Genomic DNA, 18,970 nt, shown 5'->3' on the forward strand with positions numbered 1-18,970 from the left:
TTATACATTTTTTATTAACATATGATAAAAAAAATCCAAACCCTTTTCAGACATAATGTCATTAAATATGTCCTTAAGTGAAGTAACTTGATAAAAGAGCATTCTGCATGTGTTAAATCCAGGACAATCTAATAAAATATTTTGACAGATAAGGGAATCTTACAAAACATACTTAAAGTTGGGTTTTCACCTTTTAAGCAAAAAAAGCATGGGTCAATTTTTAATGTCCTTATTAAGAGCTTCGGAATCTACAAACATTGTCTGTTTTCCTAACTGTCAAAAACTAATGGGTAACTAGCATGGATTAGCTGCGGTCGTTAACCAAGGACTAAAACAAACCAACGGAACAAGAAATATAATTTCCTAACATTCAATATCATAAAACACATTCTCACTTGTGAAATGTAATCCCTTGCTGTCTGGTTTTTAGACTTCTTTCATTTGAACAACCATATGCAGCACAGAAGTCCGGCATCGTCCATGCATTTGAGGCAAAGGAGCACCGTTTACGCATTTTTAGGACCCCAAGGCGACATCTAGTGTATATATCTATGACTAGGGGAACTTCCTCAAGGGTATTCTGGTCATGTCACGTGACGTTACGTGACGTCACATGAAAAACAATAATTAGCACAACATGGAAATGACATATCAAAACACTCAACCCAATGTATGGAACTTCCTCAAGAGTATTCGGATGACATCACATGCTCGTCTCCAATTACCTTTAAATGTTTTGGCACCCTAGCTTTCTGTCCACTTGCCTCCAAAAGTAACACTAACCCTTATGTCCATTCGCCTCCAAAAAGCAAGGGCCTTTGCGAATACTTTGTCAAAGCCAACATCAAAGTTTGTCGCGATGAATTTTACAAATCTAGTTTGATTGTTACTGGTCTTGTGACCCCTCTCTGTATATTTTGTCTGTTTCTTTTGTTTTCTTTTGTATAAAAGCATCAAGAAACTATCTCTAAACAAGGTCTATTCTCAACGAACGCTAAATTAAAAAGATAAGTTTTTAACTGAGACTTAAAACCTTCTAAAGTTGAGGCCTGCCGAATGTGCAAAGGGAGGCTGTTCCACAGTTTTGGGGCAATGACCATGAAAGCTCTATCGCCCCTAGATTTTTTTGAGGAACGGGGAACTGCCAGTAGAAGTTTATCTCCTGATCTCAGTGACTTGACTGGAGTATGATCCTTTAAGAGGTTGGCGATATAGCTTGGAGCGATGTTGTGAAATGCTTTAAAAACCATCAATAGAATTTTGAAATCAATTCTATACTGGACTGGAAGCCAGTGAAGAGTAGATAATACTGGAGTTATGTGTTCTCTAATTTTTGTGCCAGTTAGAAACCTAGCTGCTGCATTCTGCACCAATTGCAGACGAGATAGATTGTGTTTGCTTATCCCAACATACAGAGAGTTGCAATAGTCCAGTCTTGAGGTGATAAAAGCATGCACTATGTATTTACTATGTATGTACTTTAGTATTAAGGATGGGTTTCAGCCTGGAGATCAGTCTAAGTTGATAAAAACTCTTTACTACTGACTTAATCTGGTTGTCAAAGCTGAGGGTAGAATCAATAATAACACCAAGATTCCTAACAGTATTTTTTATAGGTATATCCAGTGGGGCAATAGCACTAGACATAGCTTCCTTAAGTTTTGATGGACCAAAGATAATTATCTCAGATTTTTTCTCATTTAATTGAAGAAAATTGTGCAATAACCAGAGTTTGACTTCATCCAGGCAGAGTACTAAAGGCTGTAGTGAGTTCAAATTTCCAACTTTAAAAGGCAAATATAATGTCGTATAATGTGAGTGTCGTCGGCATACAAGTGATAAGAGATGTCGTGACGACGACAAATTGAGCCAAGTGGGCTCATGTACAAAGAAAATAAAATGGGCCCCAAAATAGAACCCTGAGGAAGACCGTATTTTAAAGATGCCTGCGAAGAAGAGTTATTTGCAAGATTCACAAAGAAAGTTCTTTTATGCAAATATGGCTTAAACCATTTTAAAGCAGTCCCCTTGATACCTACTTTATCCTCCAGGCGATTCAAAAGAATTGAATGATCTACCGCAGTGTTACTCATTGCGCGGCTCGCGAGCCTCCTGCGGTTCGCCAAGCTGTATGTCGCCAAGCTGTACGCCAATATGTGGCTCGCATGGCAGTAAATAATACGATATGATCATGTGGTTAAAATGTATTTTTCATTTAAATAACATTAAAAACAATCAGGGAAGCATAGAAAACCGAATGTGCTCTATTACAAATAATATATATTTATAAATATTATTTGACTCGTCACTGACTCACTGCGTTCTGCGCAATAGCCTGCCAGAAGCTAGTTTGTGTTCATGCTAGTTAACAACTTGTGTTTACTGTACACACGGACTAAAAATAGATCGATTTCTTATCAAACAATCCCGCGCACAAAATGAACAGCCACAAAGCAATGTGACAGTGACAAAAGAGGTAACTGATGGGGAGCATGCATCATCCGCAACTCGAGAGGAAGACGGAGACGGAGGTTGTGGAGAGTCCGCGCCTGCTAAAAAAAGAAAGGTGCGAGTCATACAAGATGAGCATAGAAAATTTCAAGAAAAGTGGACAGATGAATTTTTATTTGTCCTTCACAGATCGAACCCTTGACAGGTGCATAATAAAGAATGATTTTTAAGTAATTATTGTATTGCAATATTGTACATTGTATTTAAGCAGATAAGCTAGTAATTATTGTATTGCAATATTGTACATTGTATTTAAGCAGATAAGCTCTCCTATTGACTTTGTCCTATCAGTGTGGCTCACATGAAAAAAATAGTGAAGACCACTGATCTACCGTGTCGAAGGCAGCACTGAGATCCAGCAAAATTAAAACAACCCCCAACCCAGCATCAACTGACATTAGTAGATCATTTACTACTTTAACTAATGCAGTCTCTGTGCTGTGGCCAGCTCTAAAACCAGATTGGAAGTTATCTAAAATGTCATTTTCCATTAGAAAAGGAGTGATTTGAGAAAAAACAACTTTTTCCAATACTTTTGTGAGACATGGTAATTTGGAAATTGGTCGATAATTATTCAACTCTGTAGGGTTACAGACAGATTTTTTGAGTAAAGGAGAGACCACTGCTTGTTTAAGACAAGGAGGCACCACTCCATTTCTCAGACAGCTATTTACAATAGATAAAATGCTAGGGCCAAAAATATCAAAAAGATCTTTTAAAAAGCGAGGAGGTATAGGATCCAGGGGAGTATATTTGATAGTTTCATGTGTCTAATAATATCCTCCAGAGCTGGAAGAGAGACTGAGTCAAAATGATCAAATGTACAAGAGATTGTGGTGGAAGCTGCTAGAACACAATATGAAGGCTTAATATCTTCTCTGATTAATTCAATCTTCCTTTGGAAAAAAGTCAAGAAGTCCTCGCAAGTGTAAAGAGAGGAATCAGAAGAAGTAGCTATAGATGGATTAAGTACTGAATTTATTGTGCTAAACAAAGTTTTGGGGCAGTGAGAAGATCTATTTATTAACTCTGAAACATATTTAGTTCTAGCAGCTTTATTGAGGGTGGCATTTACACTGTGTGCTGTGTTTGATTTGTACCTTCCACATGTGAGTTTGTGTGTGAGTGGTTTGGCTTGACACAGCGTTTGTAGCTAGGTCATGTGTTATATCCTCTTGCACTCAAAAGGCCTGGTCATTTAAAGCAGTGGTCCCCAACCCCCGGACCAAATGGTACCGGGCCGCCCAAGGAACATTAAATTATTTTTATTTACTGTGGTGTATTTCTCTCAGGTTTGTGCGACTTTCCATGGACGAGAGGTTAACCGGGAGCTGAGAGAAGTCATCTAAAGCTGCACCAATACCGCGCATGCGCAAAATATCGTGATATCGGGCCTGGTTTAGGTGACGTCTGGAGCTGAGCGGCTGCAAGCGGCAGTGGCGTTGTAGCTTTGGTGGAGAGAAGGTGTGTATCACTCTTCTCTCTGTTCACCGGTACTTACTCTCAAATTTAACCCACAAATTAGCAAAAATGAGTACGAAACAGACGTCGTTAGAAAGTTAGAATCTCTGCCGGTGTTCTGGATTAAAGTCATGGCGGAATACCCTGAGATTGCCACCACAGCACTTAAATCCCTATTGCCATTTCCGACATCCTATCTGTGTGAAGCGGGGTTTTCTGCAGTGACAGCAACCAAAACAAAACAACGGAATAGACTGGACATAAGCAACACACTTCGGGTGTCATTGTCTCCTATTACCCCAGATGGAACCATCTCGTTGCAAAGAAACAAGCTCAGGGTTCTCATTGATTTAGCGCTGTAGTGAGTTAAAAAGGCATGTTTAAATACAATTAAATTAAAATTATTAATTTTAATTTAATTGTATAGCCGCCACCCCCCACCCCCAGCGGGCCGCGGTAAAATTATCAAACATTGACCGGTCCGCGGCGAAAAAAAGGTTGGGGACCACTGATTTAAAGTATATGTTGTCTTGTGTTCTGTGTGTTCGTTTTCGTTTTCTGTGTGTTAGATTTCACTTTTTTTTTTGAGAATTTTAATCCTGCATAAAGTGTATAAATAAAGGTTTATTGTTGCTAATGTCATGCCCTCGTCTCTTGCTCATTATTAGGTAACTAACCTGTGTCCTTTTGGGACTGTTCCCCTCATAAATTCAGGGGTGGCGTAGTCGAATATTGTGCCCCTAGGGGCCTTTTTGGGTGTTTGATAAATCTTTAATATAGAAGGGGTACATTCTTTCCCCTACCACTCTGCTACACTTGCACTGTGTCCATGTTGTGAGTGGGTTTTATTTTTATTTTGGCTTTGTGTAACATGTTCAGGCATGTGCCATGTCATTTAACTGCCCAGTCTACTATTAAAATAATAGTAAATGATTTAAGATGGAATGTATTAGTGCAGTGTGGATCATCACAGGTTTAGATGTCAGTTCAAATACAATCACAATCCCATCACATCCTTTCACAGCTTTAACTTTCCACAATAATGATAATTGTAGAGTATCGTGATTTATATCGTATAGCTGATTATCGCCACATGCCTGAACACAGTGTTCTGTTCTGCACACGGGCGCATTAACGGCCAGCAGGAAGGCGACTCTGGATAGCGCGACGGAGCCGTGTAAATGAGCTGTATAAAACCTTGTAGCATATTGTACATTGAAAGCAGGGTTGTTTTAAACCTGCTGATAAAGTATTTTTAGTAACAACACTGAATGTAAGTCATGCAGATGATGTGGCTTGATTTGAAATGCTGAAATTATTTTTGTTTAGAAAAAAAAAAAAAGCAAATTTGTACTGTAGCCTGTGGAAGTCCCTCTGCACGGTGCCGTGTTTCTGCCAGTGATCCTGCACATGATTTTATTTTATAGAAGGCACAGTGCAGAGGAGAAAAGCTTTAAGTGCAAGTTTAAAAAAAAGGTTGTTTTTTAAAGTTTCAGACTTTTACACACACATCAGCTCCATTTTCAAAGCAGAACCATGATTTTATGATCCCCCCCCCCTTACAGTAGAATTTAAGTAGCTTTGTGTATCCATGAGTGAGTTCTTTTATCTGCAGACTCACATTTAAATACATTTTTTTATTTTTTTTTATTTTAGTTTCAATGTTTATTTGCTGTGTGTGTAAAAGTCTCTGGACATTCCCTCATAATTGGCATTGAATTTGTCCCAAACTTTTAATATGTCACTTTAGGAGAATAAATAAAAAAAGAAACAAGGCCCATTTTATTATAATTGGTATGTTATTACATTTTTAAAGCACTGCCTAAATTGGTTTAATAAAATAAAAACCAATTTAACCCCAATTTAATACATAATCTGTCAAAATATTTATTGCAGTATTACTTTTAAAAAGCAAAATAAGATGATGATTAAACAATCAAACCCTATGTGAGTTTCAAATGTAGATGAATATATGTTTAAAATGGTTAGAAATGTAAATGCAGTTGATCTACTTTTTTTTCCCAAGAATTCATATTTCTATCAGTGTAGTTATATTAAAATTTTCCCACAAACAACCATGTAGTCTCTAAGCTTTAAATGAAAACTATGAATAATAATTACATATGCGAATAATTTATTTATTTATTTTTAAAAGATTGGTAAATATGTAAAATGAATGTATAGTGGGTTCATGGAGAACATCTGATGTGACAGAGAGCTCTGTACTGAGCATCACAGTTCATGTCTTTCCATCTGTAGCTCTTTTGTGGAACGATGGCACCGCAGTGCTGAGAGAGTTGATGCTTAGGCTGTTTCCCTTCATCCCAGTTGGAGTACGGAAACACGGCTTTCCCATCGGGCCAAATCCAGAACCCGAAGAGCTGGCTCTGTCTAAGCCCCACCCACACAGGCTCAGAGACACGCCTCCTTCTGAGCTCATTCTCCACATCAGTCTGGTCATGGTCAGACTCAATCTGCAACAATCCAGCTCTGTTCTTTTTATCACAGTAATCCAGCGCATTCTCCCAGCTCAGAGCCTCTTCACTCACATGTATGGAAGCTGATAGAGGCACAAAACACCAAAAGGAGGAGGATTGTTTAGAGTGATATCAGAAACAGAGACTCACACCACCTGTGTTCTAGTCATCATACAGAAGATTGCTGAGATGATTTTACTGTTCAGGAAGTTGACACTTACTGTAGTAGCACAAAGCATGCTGATAATTACTGCAAGGGACTGAGTACCATCTCTCTCTTATCACTTTTGCACAGTTGCCTTGTTGTTGAGATTGACTGCTATACCAGTTTCTGTAGGCAGAGATTCCTCCATCAATCCACTGCCAGTCATCACACAGCAGGCCGATCCAGAAGGGCTTGGTACTGTTTAACCCTTTAATCATCACCTCTTCATTGTGCTGCTGATCTCTGATGCTGACCAGGTCAGTGTAGTTCTGTCTACAGTAAAGCTGAGCTTCATACCAGGTCTTATTCTCAAGGATTAGATGATACTTATGAGTCTGTGAGGAAGCATCTGTGGAAAGTGCAAAAATAAAAATGTCTATTTATCTTATTTATCTATATTATATTTATATTTCATAGTTATACTGTAATGAAGTCACCTGGAGTTACCTTGTTCATAGCACATGAAATTTCTTGTCTCTGTGCACTGAAGACTCTCCCACGAACCATCAGCCTTCATAGCAGCACAGTAGCTCGATATCCCACAATCCCCTGTCATTTTTCTGAATGTTACAGGATCACCATTAGACCATTTCTCACTAAAATTACTGCGATAGAGTCCGATCCAGCCAGAAACATTACCAGCCTTTATCACCAGTTCAGCCAGTTTAGTGTTGTCTTCATCAGAGTACACAGTGACGAGGTCGGTGTAATTTTCTCTGCAAACTTTCTGAGCCTGAGTCTGATTCATGTCACCCAGAATGATATGGAGTGAAGTGAGTTGACTCTGGACTGGTGGAGTAGAAGCTGTGGAAGAAATTTCTCCTGTTAATGTAGCAGGACAGAGATAAAATGGCTGAAATGTGATGTGGTTGAATGCAGACATTAATCTTTTGAATTATCATTATTTTGTTTATATGTACATTTGATTAATGACATAAATCCTTCATCAAATAATGGGGTTCATCTAAAGATAGTGTTCTATGAATGAAGATAATTCTTTAAATGAACAAAAATAACATGATTTGCCTATCACATCATTTTTTACTTTATATTACCTGCTTATATAACACCTAACCATTCTAAAGAGCAAATGAATACTGTATTAACCATAACTTTCTTTAAGAATAATGTTCAACAGCTTCAGAAATAGTCTGTATTTCTTATTTGTCTGCTCCTGTAGACTGAGCAGTAAAACTTAACCTCTCCTCACCAGCAGGTGGCAGTGTGAGTCATCTGAACACACAAACATAAACAGCATAGATATCTACACTGTTTTTGTAATTGAATTTTTGCCATGAAAATAGCTTTGATTGCTGACATGGCATTAAATAAAATAATCTGAATCTGTCACACCATTGTAGCAGTGTTGCATGCAGTAGGCTAGAAGGTAGCGATTGTTCTTTTGAAGTTTACTCAAGTGGAAGAATGTAACTAATAAACTTAGACCTACTAGCACTATGCATTATATTTTGAAAAAGTAGATTATCCTAATATCAAAACCTTAAATTTTCTCTGGACTCAATGATAAATACATGTCTGACCTTTGGAACGAACCAAAAAAACTAGAAAATCGCATTCATGATGATTTATGGTGATTTTATTTCCGTTAGACCTTTGCCTACATTGACGCTGATGCATTAAAGAGATGGCGGCTCTATTGACGCATTCGTTCCAATGAACTGCCGTAGCCAAGGCGACAGCTAGGTGTAGATATCTATGATAAATAATGTGTTTCTTCTATTATGTTTTGTTTGCTGATGTATACGCATAGATACCGTGTTGTATAAAGTACTAGAAAGCAATACTTGAGTAAAAGTACAAGTATCGTACTAGAAAAAGACTTTGGTAGAAGTCAAAGTTACCTTTTAGAATATTACTCAAGTAAAAGTCTTAAAGTATCTGATATATACTGTACTTAAGTATCAAAAGTCATTTTCTGATATTTAATGTACTTAAGTATTTGAAGTAAAAGTAAAAAGTTTTAGTTTTTTTTTAAAAAGCAAGCAGTTTTGTTTGACTTTGATTGTGAACTTTATTGTGGCTTTCTTATAGTAAAGCATAAAGCATATTCAGGGTTCCCATATCATCTTAATCTCACTCATAAAATCAAAATCACAGTCTTTTCCAGGACTTTTCAGGCACAATTCTCTTAAGTTCAAAGAACAAACAGCATATTTTTGGAGCTGACAACAAAGAGAACAACAGAAACAGAAATTTCACTTTTGTATGAACTTCAGGTAAAAATGAAAAATAAAATAATTTCTTTTTAAAAAAAAAATGACCTGCTGGTAGACATTTTGGTCATGTTGTATGGGCTTACTCCCCAGGTCACCATCTCACACACACACAGGCCATCTATGTCCAGCAGCTACTAATACGCCAGTCATTAGTTGAAACTGAAAAGGTGTCTGTTCATCTTCAAAAGAAGCTGGTTTTCAAAGTTGCCAGAATTCAGTCTTACACATCTTGGACTATCGTCGGGGTGGTCGTCTACAATAACGGGAGGTCCTCCAGTAGGGCAGCCACTTATTTCCAAGGATTTCAGTACAGCGTAACAGATATTGTGTCATCGGGTAGGCGTGGCCTATTTGATAATCTAACCATAACCGTAGTTTTTGATTGTTTATTTGTTTTCTAAAATAAATCTACCTGTATGACTGTTTTGTCCTTCGTAGTATGCTGTTTTTTTTTTAAAGAGGTCGTTTTTCCAAGACCTCCGGAAACACGCCCACTTTACGTCGTGGTAACGAAACCCCTGGAATTTAGTGAATGCCCCTCCAGCAGGTGCTTCCACGGCGGTTTCAGTTGTGCTTCCTCCTCCTTTGGCAACATTACGCTGAAATAGTGCGTGCGGAGCGTAATGCAATCAAGAAGCAGTGATTCGCCAAACCGCCCTTATTACAGTCGCATACATTTCTTCTGATTTTAGAAGATGCTTAGTGGAAATATATCGGAGTAAAATTATACATTTTATCTAGGAAATGAAGTGGAGTAAAAGTGAAAATTGACATAAATTTAAATAGCGAAGTAAAGTACAGATACGTGAAATTTCTATTTAAGTACAGTAACGAAGTATTTGTACTCCGTTACATTACAACACTGCATAGATATATATACACTAGATGTCGCCTTGGGTACGGCAGTACATTGGAACGAATGCGGCAATAGAGCCGCCATCTTGGTACAGGGGACCCCCTCCTCTTAATGCATTAGCGTCAATGTATAATTACAATGTAATTGCCTCATTAAATAAGTATGTACTAAAGTCACATAAACAAAAAAAAAAAAACAAAGTTTGACTTTGAGGCTGATCTTGTGTGTTACACTGCCAAGCTAACTGGTGACATCCTTCCAGGACTGTCAGCTGAGTTAGTATAAGTGTTTCGTATCCCTGAAACAACAAGACCTTAGACAGTTTCTTCCTGAGACGTTTGCTCTGAGTATGAACCTTTGTGACATGGTGTTGTCTCAACTTATGGAAGGCACAGACAACCAGTGAAATTAAGCTAAAGTGATGGTTGTCTATGCCATCTTGAGTCTCAACAGCATGATCACGAAGACCAAATATGTCAAATTATACATTTTTTTAATTAACATACGATAAAAAAAATCCAAACCCTTTTCAGACATAATGTCATTAAATATGTCTTTAAGTGAAGTAACTGTATAAAAGAGCATTCTGCTTGTGTTAAATCCAGGACAATCTAATAAAATATGTTTGACAGATAAGGGAATCTTACAGAACATGCATAAAGTTGAGTTTTCACCTTTAAGCAAAAAAGCATGGGTCAATTTTTAATGTCCTTATTAAGAGCTTCGGAATCTACAAACCTTGTCTGTTTTCCTAACTGTCAAAAACTAATGGGTAACTAGCATGGATTAGCTGCGGTCGTTAACCAAGGACTGAAACAAACCAACGTAACCAGAAATATAATTTCCTAACATTCAGTAACATAAAACACATTCTCACTTGTGAAATGTAATCAATTGCTGTCTGGTTTTTAGATTTCGTTCGTTTGAACATCCAAACGAAGCACAGAAGTCCAAATGCATCCATTCTCTCATTCTCACAGCCCAACATACACACACACACACACACACACACACACAGAGAGAGAAAGATGCTAAACAGTATTATTCCATGAGCTCCAAACTGCCAAACCATTAAAAACATACTGCATCTTTAACATGGCTACTGATTGGAGTTCGATACACTGCAGAAAAAACTGCAGCTTTTGTCCTGGTTAAACAAAAATAAACACATTTCATTGTATTTTGTTTAACAAATGACCAAAATTATACACATAGACTTGCAATTCTGTCGACAATGAGATACTAAAATACTTTTAAAATACTTTGTCAGTAATCTGTGGTGTTTAATTTGAATGGTTCACTTTTTTGTCCAGTCTCCTCTGTGCTGAGCTACAAAACTCAGTCACGTAGTGAACAGTTCGATATATAGGGTAAATATCATCCTGACCACAGCATAACAGCCACTGACTTTATTATTTCTATGAATCATAAAGCAGAAATAACCGTGAAGAGTTTATTTATTAAAACCGATGTCAGGGTCTTTCATTCTGTAATCACATAGTCTCACACACATACTGTTTAAAATGATGAAACTTTCACTCTGAATATTTTCACAGTTCAAAATGTACAACAATCATTACATCTGAAATATTCGAACAACGCTTATTAATTATATGTAATGAAACAATTACCTGAAAGCAGGAAAAACAGGACTGACACGGTTACCATGGTGACAGCAGTGCCGAGGTGATTCCCTGTGTTAAAAATCCAACATCAGATAATAATAATAATAATAATAATAATAATAATAATAATAATAATAACAATGATGATAAAATGCCCTATACATTTTATGTGTGTTTGTGTGAAGTGTAAATGATAAAAGCCGTCTGTGAATCAGTAAGAAAGAGATCAGGTGAACAGATCCAGGTAAAGTGCTGCAGTCTTACCTGATGAGCTGGTCGCTGCTGAATGGAGGATTAACGTTCAACTCGAACCCCTTTAATGTTCACATGATCACGTGTTCACTGTCAACAGGAGCTGATGAGCTGATATGTGCATCATTTACAGAAAAAAGGAAGAAAGGTTTAACCTTCCTCAGGTAAATGAGCTGAAGTGCTCATGCATCATGGTGTTATGGCCGCTGCAGACTAGATTAATCATTAAACTTAAATATCATCATAAACAACACTGTCCCTTGTCCTGATACATTCCACAGAAGTGATGAAGAAACAAAACAGGACAGAGTTTTATTAACTGTCCTGTCTGCATTTTAACATTCGCATGTGGTTTGTGCTGCAGCTTCTGTTTTCTCAGAGGCTAGAAAATTAAGGAATGATTTTTATTTCTAATCTCTAGATGAGTCCAACCTGAATGTGTGCGCGATGTAATAATGTCATCACACAGGTTAAGGCTCGGTTCTTTTACAGGTCTAATGTAAGAAAGAAAAAATAAACCCCACTGTCCCTTGTCCTGATACAACACTGCAGAAATTCCACAGCGGTTCATGTAAACTTTCGATCATTTAACATTATTAATTAGGTGCATTAAAAAAATCAGTAAGCAATGTAATCAGTGGTCTAAACTATTATTAATACACATTATGGATATTTGGAGAATTGGTCAAGTTCTGTTTTTTTTTTTTGTTTTAGTCATTTCTGTCGAAATCTTGCCCACATATGGCATCTGGACAAGTTAGAGTTGCACATCGTGTTAAAACTGCACAAGATTTTTACTTTTACATGAGCAAAACTGAGACGTCAGATGAAACCTGTGGCACAAAGAAAGACTATATATGAATAATAATAATATGAACATGAGCGTTAACATGAAGAGAAATATTAACAATATAGCAGTCATGTGTGATGTTGCTTGATGTCTGATTTCCATGATGTAAATCCCTCTGTGTTTATGATATTGTTTCTCCATCAGTTCATCTGTTTCCATCCAGAAGCATTTGCATGTGTTTTGTTCTGCATTTTCAGTTTTCTCCATAAATATATTTCCTGTATGTTGGATCTCTGCTGAAGAAATAATCAACATTTATATGTGTGTTTTGTAACAGACTTTATGTGTTTCTTGGATTATTGGAGGTATTATAGAGCAGAACATACTGTATCTTCTTTATACAGCACAAGATTCAGTGGGAATAACTCAGTGGCTGAATAATTCCTAACTTTTATTAGTTATGTTTGGGGAGATAGACGTGTAATGTCTAGACCCAGATTAAAGTCCAGCTCCACTTGCTTTGAGACAAAATCTGTACACAATGTACCGAAGTGAACTGAATTGAATGTAGTCACGTTTTTAGTATTCTCCTGTCCATTGGTTCATCTACAGAAACATTCTGTTACTCTGTTTCATACCAGATGAGTGATCAAGCCAAGATCCTTGTAGACTTCAGGTGCACAGTTTGCCTAGAAAGCATTTTAATTTAATGTCCCACTAACTGAGTTAACAGCAGTTCACTCGATCAGTGTGGCTCTTCCTGCTTCCTAAGCATCACCTCCACACCATTTAATCAGGTGTGTGGAGAAAAAGACTGTCATATTTTTGAACCATCAGCAAAAACATCTCTTGACATTATCTTTATCCTCTAGCAACAGGAATCCTTTGTGAAAAAAGCACTGCACTTTGATCAGGAACGCATTCACTGCAACGAGCTGCACGTTTCACAGCCACGACTACAGACATGACGTGTCTGAGGAAGCATCTGCTCTCCTACTGTCCACAATTCCACTATGTTTGCTTTTTCAGTTCAGTTTTCTCTCAGTGTTTTTACTTTAAAAAGATTCACCTTTATTTATCCCTCTAGCATGTGTGCACCATTGTTAGTTAGAACAATACTGTTGTGTGCTCGAGCTTTGTTACAGTATGTGACTCATTATCAAACCAGATCTTTCTTCTGTATCAACCTCCACATATTTGTTTATCAGTTCTCATCCATCTTTATCATGTGACATCACCACAGTGATGGACATTAAAGGGGTTCGATGTGAACATTAAGCCTCCGTTCAGCAGGGAGCTGCTCATCAGGTAAGAATGCAGCGCTTTACCTGGATCTATTCACCTGATCTCTTTCTCGTATCACTGATTCATTATCTGCACATTCACACTTTTTACTTCTGGGACACTTGTGAATAAATGATGATGTGTGTACATTCTTGACACATTTTATGACAATTATAGATAAACTGCTTGTCAGGGTTATAACACCCCAAGAGTATGTCTTGAATAAATGTAGTTACAGGAGCTGTTTATCTCCTACCGTGCCATACTGAGCACAAGGGTCTTCTTCTTCTTCTTCTTCTTCTTCTTCTTCGTCTTCTTCTAATTATTATTATTATTATTATTATTATTATTATTATTATTATTATTATTATTATTATCAGCAGTAGTAGTAGTAGTAGTAGTGTTATTAATATTAATGTTACAGTTTTGTTCCTTAATCACACAGGCACACACCTCCTCATTGGCATAATCATGGTAACTCTGCCAGCTCTGCTGCTCCTCATCTTCTCAGGTAATCATGGACTATTAATCAATAAGCTTTAACTCAACTGCCTTTTTTGATCAGTCTTTTCCTGTATGCTGTTATCTTCTAGCTGAGGTTCTGCAGGTGGCTGTCAATATTTGTTTTTATTTCTTATCTATAAAAAGAGGGACTTATGCTTTATATTGTAGGCTTTCTTCTTCTTTTTGTATAAGTAAACAAATGATCATTAGACTTAAATGATTAAGTATTGTTTATTTTAAGTTGAAAGTCTCTGTATTAAAGGGGAGAAATGTTTCACATAATTAGGATATATCATCAGTCCATGGACAAAGACCAAAACTCTTGTTTGAACTCAACAAGCTTTTTTAAATTCCCCGAACGTTCGAGCCTCAGAAACAGGTTAAAGGACTGTCTCGTCACTGAGGTTTGAGAGGAGCCCAAGTGCCACTCTGCAGCCTTCTTTTCAATGAACTTTTACTTTAGCAACAGATAGCTACTTGCTATGAAATAGTCCTTGCAGACATGCTGCCGCTATTTGGAAGGGGGCCCTCATCCACCAAATTGCATTCTGCTGAGCCTCTGAGCAAGGCCCTTAACCCTCAATTGCTCAGTTGTTGAAATAAAAATGTAAGTCACTCTGGATAAGAGTGACTGTTAAATGCTGTAAATGTAACTAAAGAGTATGTTCAGAAAATAGACTAAACTTTTACGGAGCCCACTGGGCCATATCCTTTTGCAAAGCTTCAGTTCATCATCTCCTGCAGACCAGGCTTCAGGAACACAAAGCCAATTCTCAATCAAATCCAGTTCCTCCCTGAGAAGCCACAGAGGAGTGAATCCTACTACAACTATGACATGTAGGGACTAAAATCTACTACACTGATAGGGAGATAGGAAACACGACAGAGGTGAGTAAAGCAAGCAAGAAATATGTACCCTCTGAAAGACAAATTGATCACATGGGCTCACACCTCCCCAGCTACTGCACACTCCGGCATTTACAGAACACATCGTTTCAGGTACCTTCATTGTAAATTCTGGTGACCCCTCATGTTTCAAGACTTATCTCATGATGCTCTCCATGTGCCCATGCCAGTGAACCCTGAATCCTGCCCAAGGGGAAACTCTTCACCCATGCCACAACTACCTTGTTCACATATATTCATTGACATTGTCATCTACCTCCCCATGTCTCAGAACAACACGGTCGTTATAGTAATAGTAGGCATTTTTCAAGTTCAAGACCATTTTATTCCCTATCCATGGACTGTTCACGAGCTTGTCTTTAACTATGCGTTTAGGTACTTTAGCATCTTGGAGGATACTGTGAGTGTGATGGCAGCATGCATTACATGAGCGATCGGAGATCCCAATTTGTGTACTAAGTATGGGGATGATTCATGGAAAAGCTCAGAGATTCTGTCAACATAACTTAGCAGTTTCGTCCCAGTCCAACTAGGGGATCAGCTGATTCAATTTTCTACTAAATTCACCTCATTTCAATGTGTCCTTGGCTATAAGCCACAACTGACTCACCAGCATTTAATAATGGCTGAGGCTGTGTGAGCTGGTATGGGAAACAGCACACCAACACCTTGACCATACCACCAAAATGTGTGTGGTTGTCCAAAAAAGACATCCATGTCACCCAGGGGTGCAGGAACCATCACAACTCTACATCAGCAGGTTCAACATCCTCCAGAGAAACAATGAGGTAATCTGCAAATTTCACCTCCAACATTTACAAGGATAAAGCCACTCACACCTGCCCTCTCACCAAAGGCATCCCTCTCTCCTCACCCCAGCAGCCCTTGACTTCAAGGGAGAGACAACATATGCATCAGCGAGGAGGGACATATCCAATATCTTGTTGAGTGGGAAGCCTATGAACCAGAGGAAAAATACTTTGTTCCATCCCACAGTGATCTGACACACTGCTGTGTCAAGAGTTTCTTGCTCACCACACTGATCACGAAGCCCAAGAGGCAACAAAGAACTAGTAAATTCCTTGCTTCCAGAAGTAGTGCTCAATGGGAAGGTGGGAACAGCATTACTGTAAGTCTGTAAACATGGTCACAACAAACTACACAAACTTTCTGAATACACCTGTATCCAATCAACACAATCACACTCACAGCACATAACAAGTCCTTATCCACACCCTCACTGCAGAATAGATGAGCTGTGTTTGTTGTAAGCTGATACAAAGGCTTTGTATTTTGTGCTTCTCTGGTTTTGATCTTGTTTCTGGTCCTCTTGTTTTTTGAATCTTGTTTTTATTGTCTCTGTGTTTGCTGGTTTTATGTTTAAGTTTTATGGTTTATATTTCTCTGCCAAAGTGCACTTGCATCCATCCCTGCCATCTAAATATATGGAATTGTATATTCATCTCTGTCTTGATTTTCTTCCACAGCTTCTACTTCTCCAGTCCACAGTCACCTCAGTTCATTTCATTTGATTCCGGGTCACATGAATCAGACTGAGGCTCGAAAAGCTTGCAGAGAAAATTACACCGACCTTGTTACTGTGTACTCTGATGAACACAACACTGAACTTGCTAACCTGGTGATAAAGGCTGGTCTGGGTTCTGGCTGGATCGGACTCTCTCACAGTAATTTAAGTGAGAAATGGTCTAATGGTGATCCTATAACATTCAGAAATCTGACAGGGGATTGTGGGACATCGAGCTACTGTGCTACTATGAAGGCCGATGGTACATGGGAAAGTGCACAGTGCACAGTGACAAGAAATTTCATGTGCTATGAACCAGGTAACTTTTGACCTATTATACATTTATGATGTAGATCTGTACTTATTGAAATATCTGTCTGATAGGCTGTGTATTCTTTTATGTCTTTAGATGCTACCTCTCAGACTAATAATTATCATCTAATCCTTGAGAATAAGACCTGGTATGAAGCTCAGCATTACTGTAGACAGAGATACACTGACCTGGTCAGCATCAGAGATCAGCAGCACAACGAAGAGGTGAAGATTAAAGGGTTAAACAGTACCAAACCCTTCTGGATCGGCCTGCTGTGTGATGACTGGCAGTGGATTGATGGAGGAATCTCTGCCTATAGAAACTGGGTTTGGCAGAGCGGAGAACCTTATCCATCACCATACAATTGTGTAGTACTGAGTGGAGGGAGATGGTACTCATGGCTATGCAATAATTCATATCCTGCTTTGTGCTACTACAGTAAGTGTCGACTTCTCGAACAGTAAAATCATCTCAGCAATCTTCTGTATGATGACTAGAACACAGGTGGTGTGAGTCTCTGTCTCTGATATCACTCTAAACAATCCTCCTCCTTTTGGTGTTTTGTGTCTCTATCAGCTTCCATCCATGTGAGTGAAGAGGCTCTGAGCTGGGAGAATGCGCTGGATTACTGTGATAAAAAGAACAGAGCTGGATTGTTGCAGATTGAGTCTGACCATGACCAGACTGATGTGGAGAATGAGCTCAGAAGGAGGCGTGTCTCTGAGCCTGTGTGGGTGGGGCTTAGACAGAGCCAGCTCTTCGGGTTCTGGATTTGGCCCGATGGGAAAGCCGTGTTTCCGTACTCCAACTGGGATGAAGGGAAACAGCCTGAGCATCAACTCTCTCAGCACTGTGGTGCTGTCGTTCCACAAAAGAGCTACAGATGGAAAGACATGAACTGTGATGCTCAGTACAAAGCTCTCTGTCACATCAGATGTTCTCCATGATCATGTTCTCTATAAACCACCAACCCACCCCAAACACACACACACATGTGGGTGTGTGTGTTTTAGAATTGTACAGTGACACACACTCTTACTGGGGTCAGGGTTGAGTACTTTACAGAGTATCCCTTGTAGTTTAGGAATTTAGGTCTCTCTCTCTCATCTCTCTGCTCATGAAGATGTTTTAGATGTTTATGTTCATGGCTTTGTTATAGGGTCTTTAATCCAGACTGAATATAGCGGGATGATTAAAAAGTAATGATAATTCTATCTTCTTGACTCAATGTTTAATGTGTTTATTGCTGTTTCTATGATGTCGTTCAGCACAGACTGTAACTTTCTCTGTTTATAATAAAGTTTGAACACACGACTGCAGCCGAAGCAGATTTCATTTAAACTCAATAGATGACCATGTTAATGTGCAGAGTAACTCAACAGTCCATCACGACTGTCACCAGTCTTATTTCATCATAAGCTATATATTTATATTTATTATTATTTATAAATATTAGAATTATTTTTTATAGTCTATAGAATATTATACCACAGCACAGCACAGCTGAACGTCTCAGACATATTACATTTACATTTACATTTACAGCATTTGGCAGACGCCCTTATCCAGAGCGACGTACATAAGTGCTTAAATCTCTAACATTGAATACACTAATGCTGGATCACTAAGTTACATACTTAAGATACCATGAGTTTAAAACATTTGTTCAAAGTTACAATGAAAGTGTCAAAGGTGTGTTTTTTTTTTTTTTTTTTTTAAATGCAAAAGATAATGAAAGAAGTGCTAGTTGAAGTGTTTCCTGAATAAGTAGGTCTTCAACCGCCGCTTGAAAATAGCCAGTGACTCAGCTGTCCGGACCTCTAGGGGAAGTTCGTTCCACCACCTTGGTGCCAGTACAGAGAAGAGTCTTGTAGTATACTTGCCTCTTACCCTGAGAGATGGTGGAACCAGTCGAGCAGTGCTGGTAGATCGGAGGGTGCGGGGTGCAGTGCGAGGAGTGATGAGGGCTTTGAGGTAAGAGGGAGCTGGTCCATTTTTGGCTTTGTAGGCCAGCATCAGTGTTT

The 18,970-nt window shown here is 38.4% G+C and overlaps 2 protein-coding genes across 3 annotated transcripts; one reads left to right on the forward strand and one right to left on the reverse strand.

Annotated features, from left to right (window-relative positions):
* Positions 1-5,816: 5,816 nt before the first annotated feature.
* On the reverse strand, positions 5,817-11,770 carry LOC132837796 (macrophage mannose receptor 1-like). 2 transcript variants are annotated; one of them, XM_060857708.1, is made up of 5 exons: positions 11,637-11,770; positions 11,379-11,441; positions 7,102-7,476; positions 6,671-7,003; positions 5,817-6,532 (listed from the first exon to the last, which is right to left on the reverse strand). In XM_060857708.1, exons 2-5 carry the CDS (start codon positions 11,413-11,415, stop codon positions 6,162-6,164), a joined length of 1,116 nt encoding a protein of 371 aa, XP_060713691.1. In that variant the 5' UTR covers positions 11,416-11,441; positions 11,637-11,770; the 3' UTR covers positions 5,817-6,161. The 2 variants fall into 2 exon arrangements, with proteins under 2 accessions (XP_060713691.1, XP_060713780.1); XM_060857797.1 differs by having other exon boundaries at positions 5,818-6,532; positions 7,102-7,458.
* Positions 11,771-13,551: 1,781 nt separating this feature from the next.
* On the forward strand, positions 13,552-18,243 carry LOC132837904 (macrophage mannose receptor 1-like). Its single transcript, XM_060857928.1, has 5 exons — positions 13,552-13,722; positions 14,144-14,209; positions 16,596-16,952; positions 17,043-17,384; positions 17,523-18,243. Exons 2-5 carry the CDS (start codon positions 14,170-14,172, stop codon positions 17,891-17,893), a joined length of 1,110 nt encoding a protein of 369 aa, XP_060713911.1. The 5' UTR covers positions 13,552-13,722; positions 14,144-14,169; the 3' UTR covers positions 17,894-18,243.
* Positions 18,244-18,970: the final 727 nt, after the last annotated feature.

This window comes from Tachysurus vachellii, chromosome 1 (assembly GCF_030014155.1).
Source record: "Tachysurus vachellii isolate PV-2020 chromosome 1, HZAU_Pvac_v1, whole genome shotgun sequence".
Lineage (NCBI taxonomy): Eukaryota > Metazoa > Chordata > Actinopteri > Siluriformes > Bagridae > Tachysurus > Tachysurus vachellii.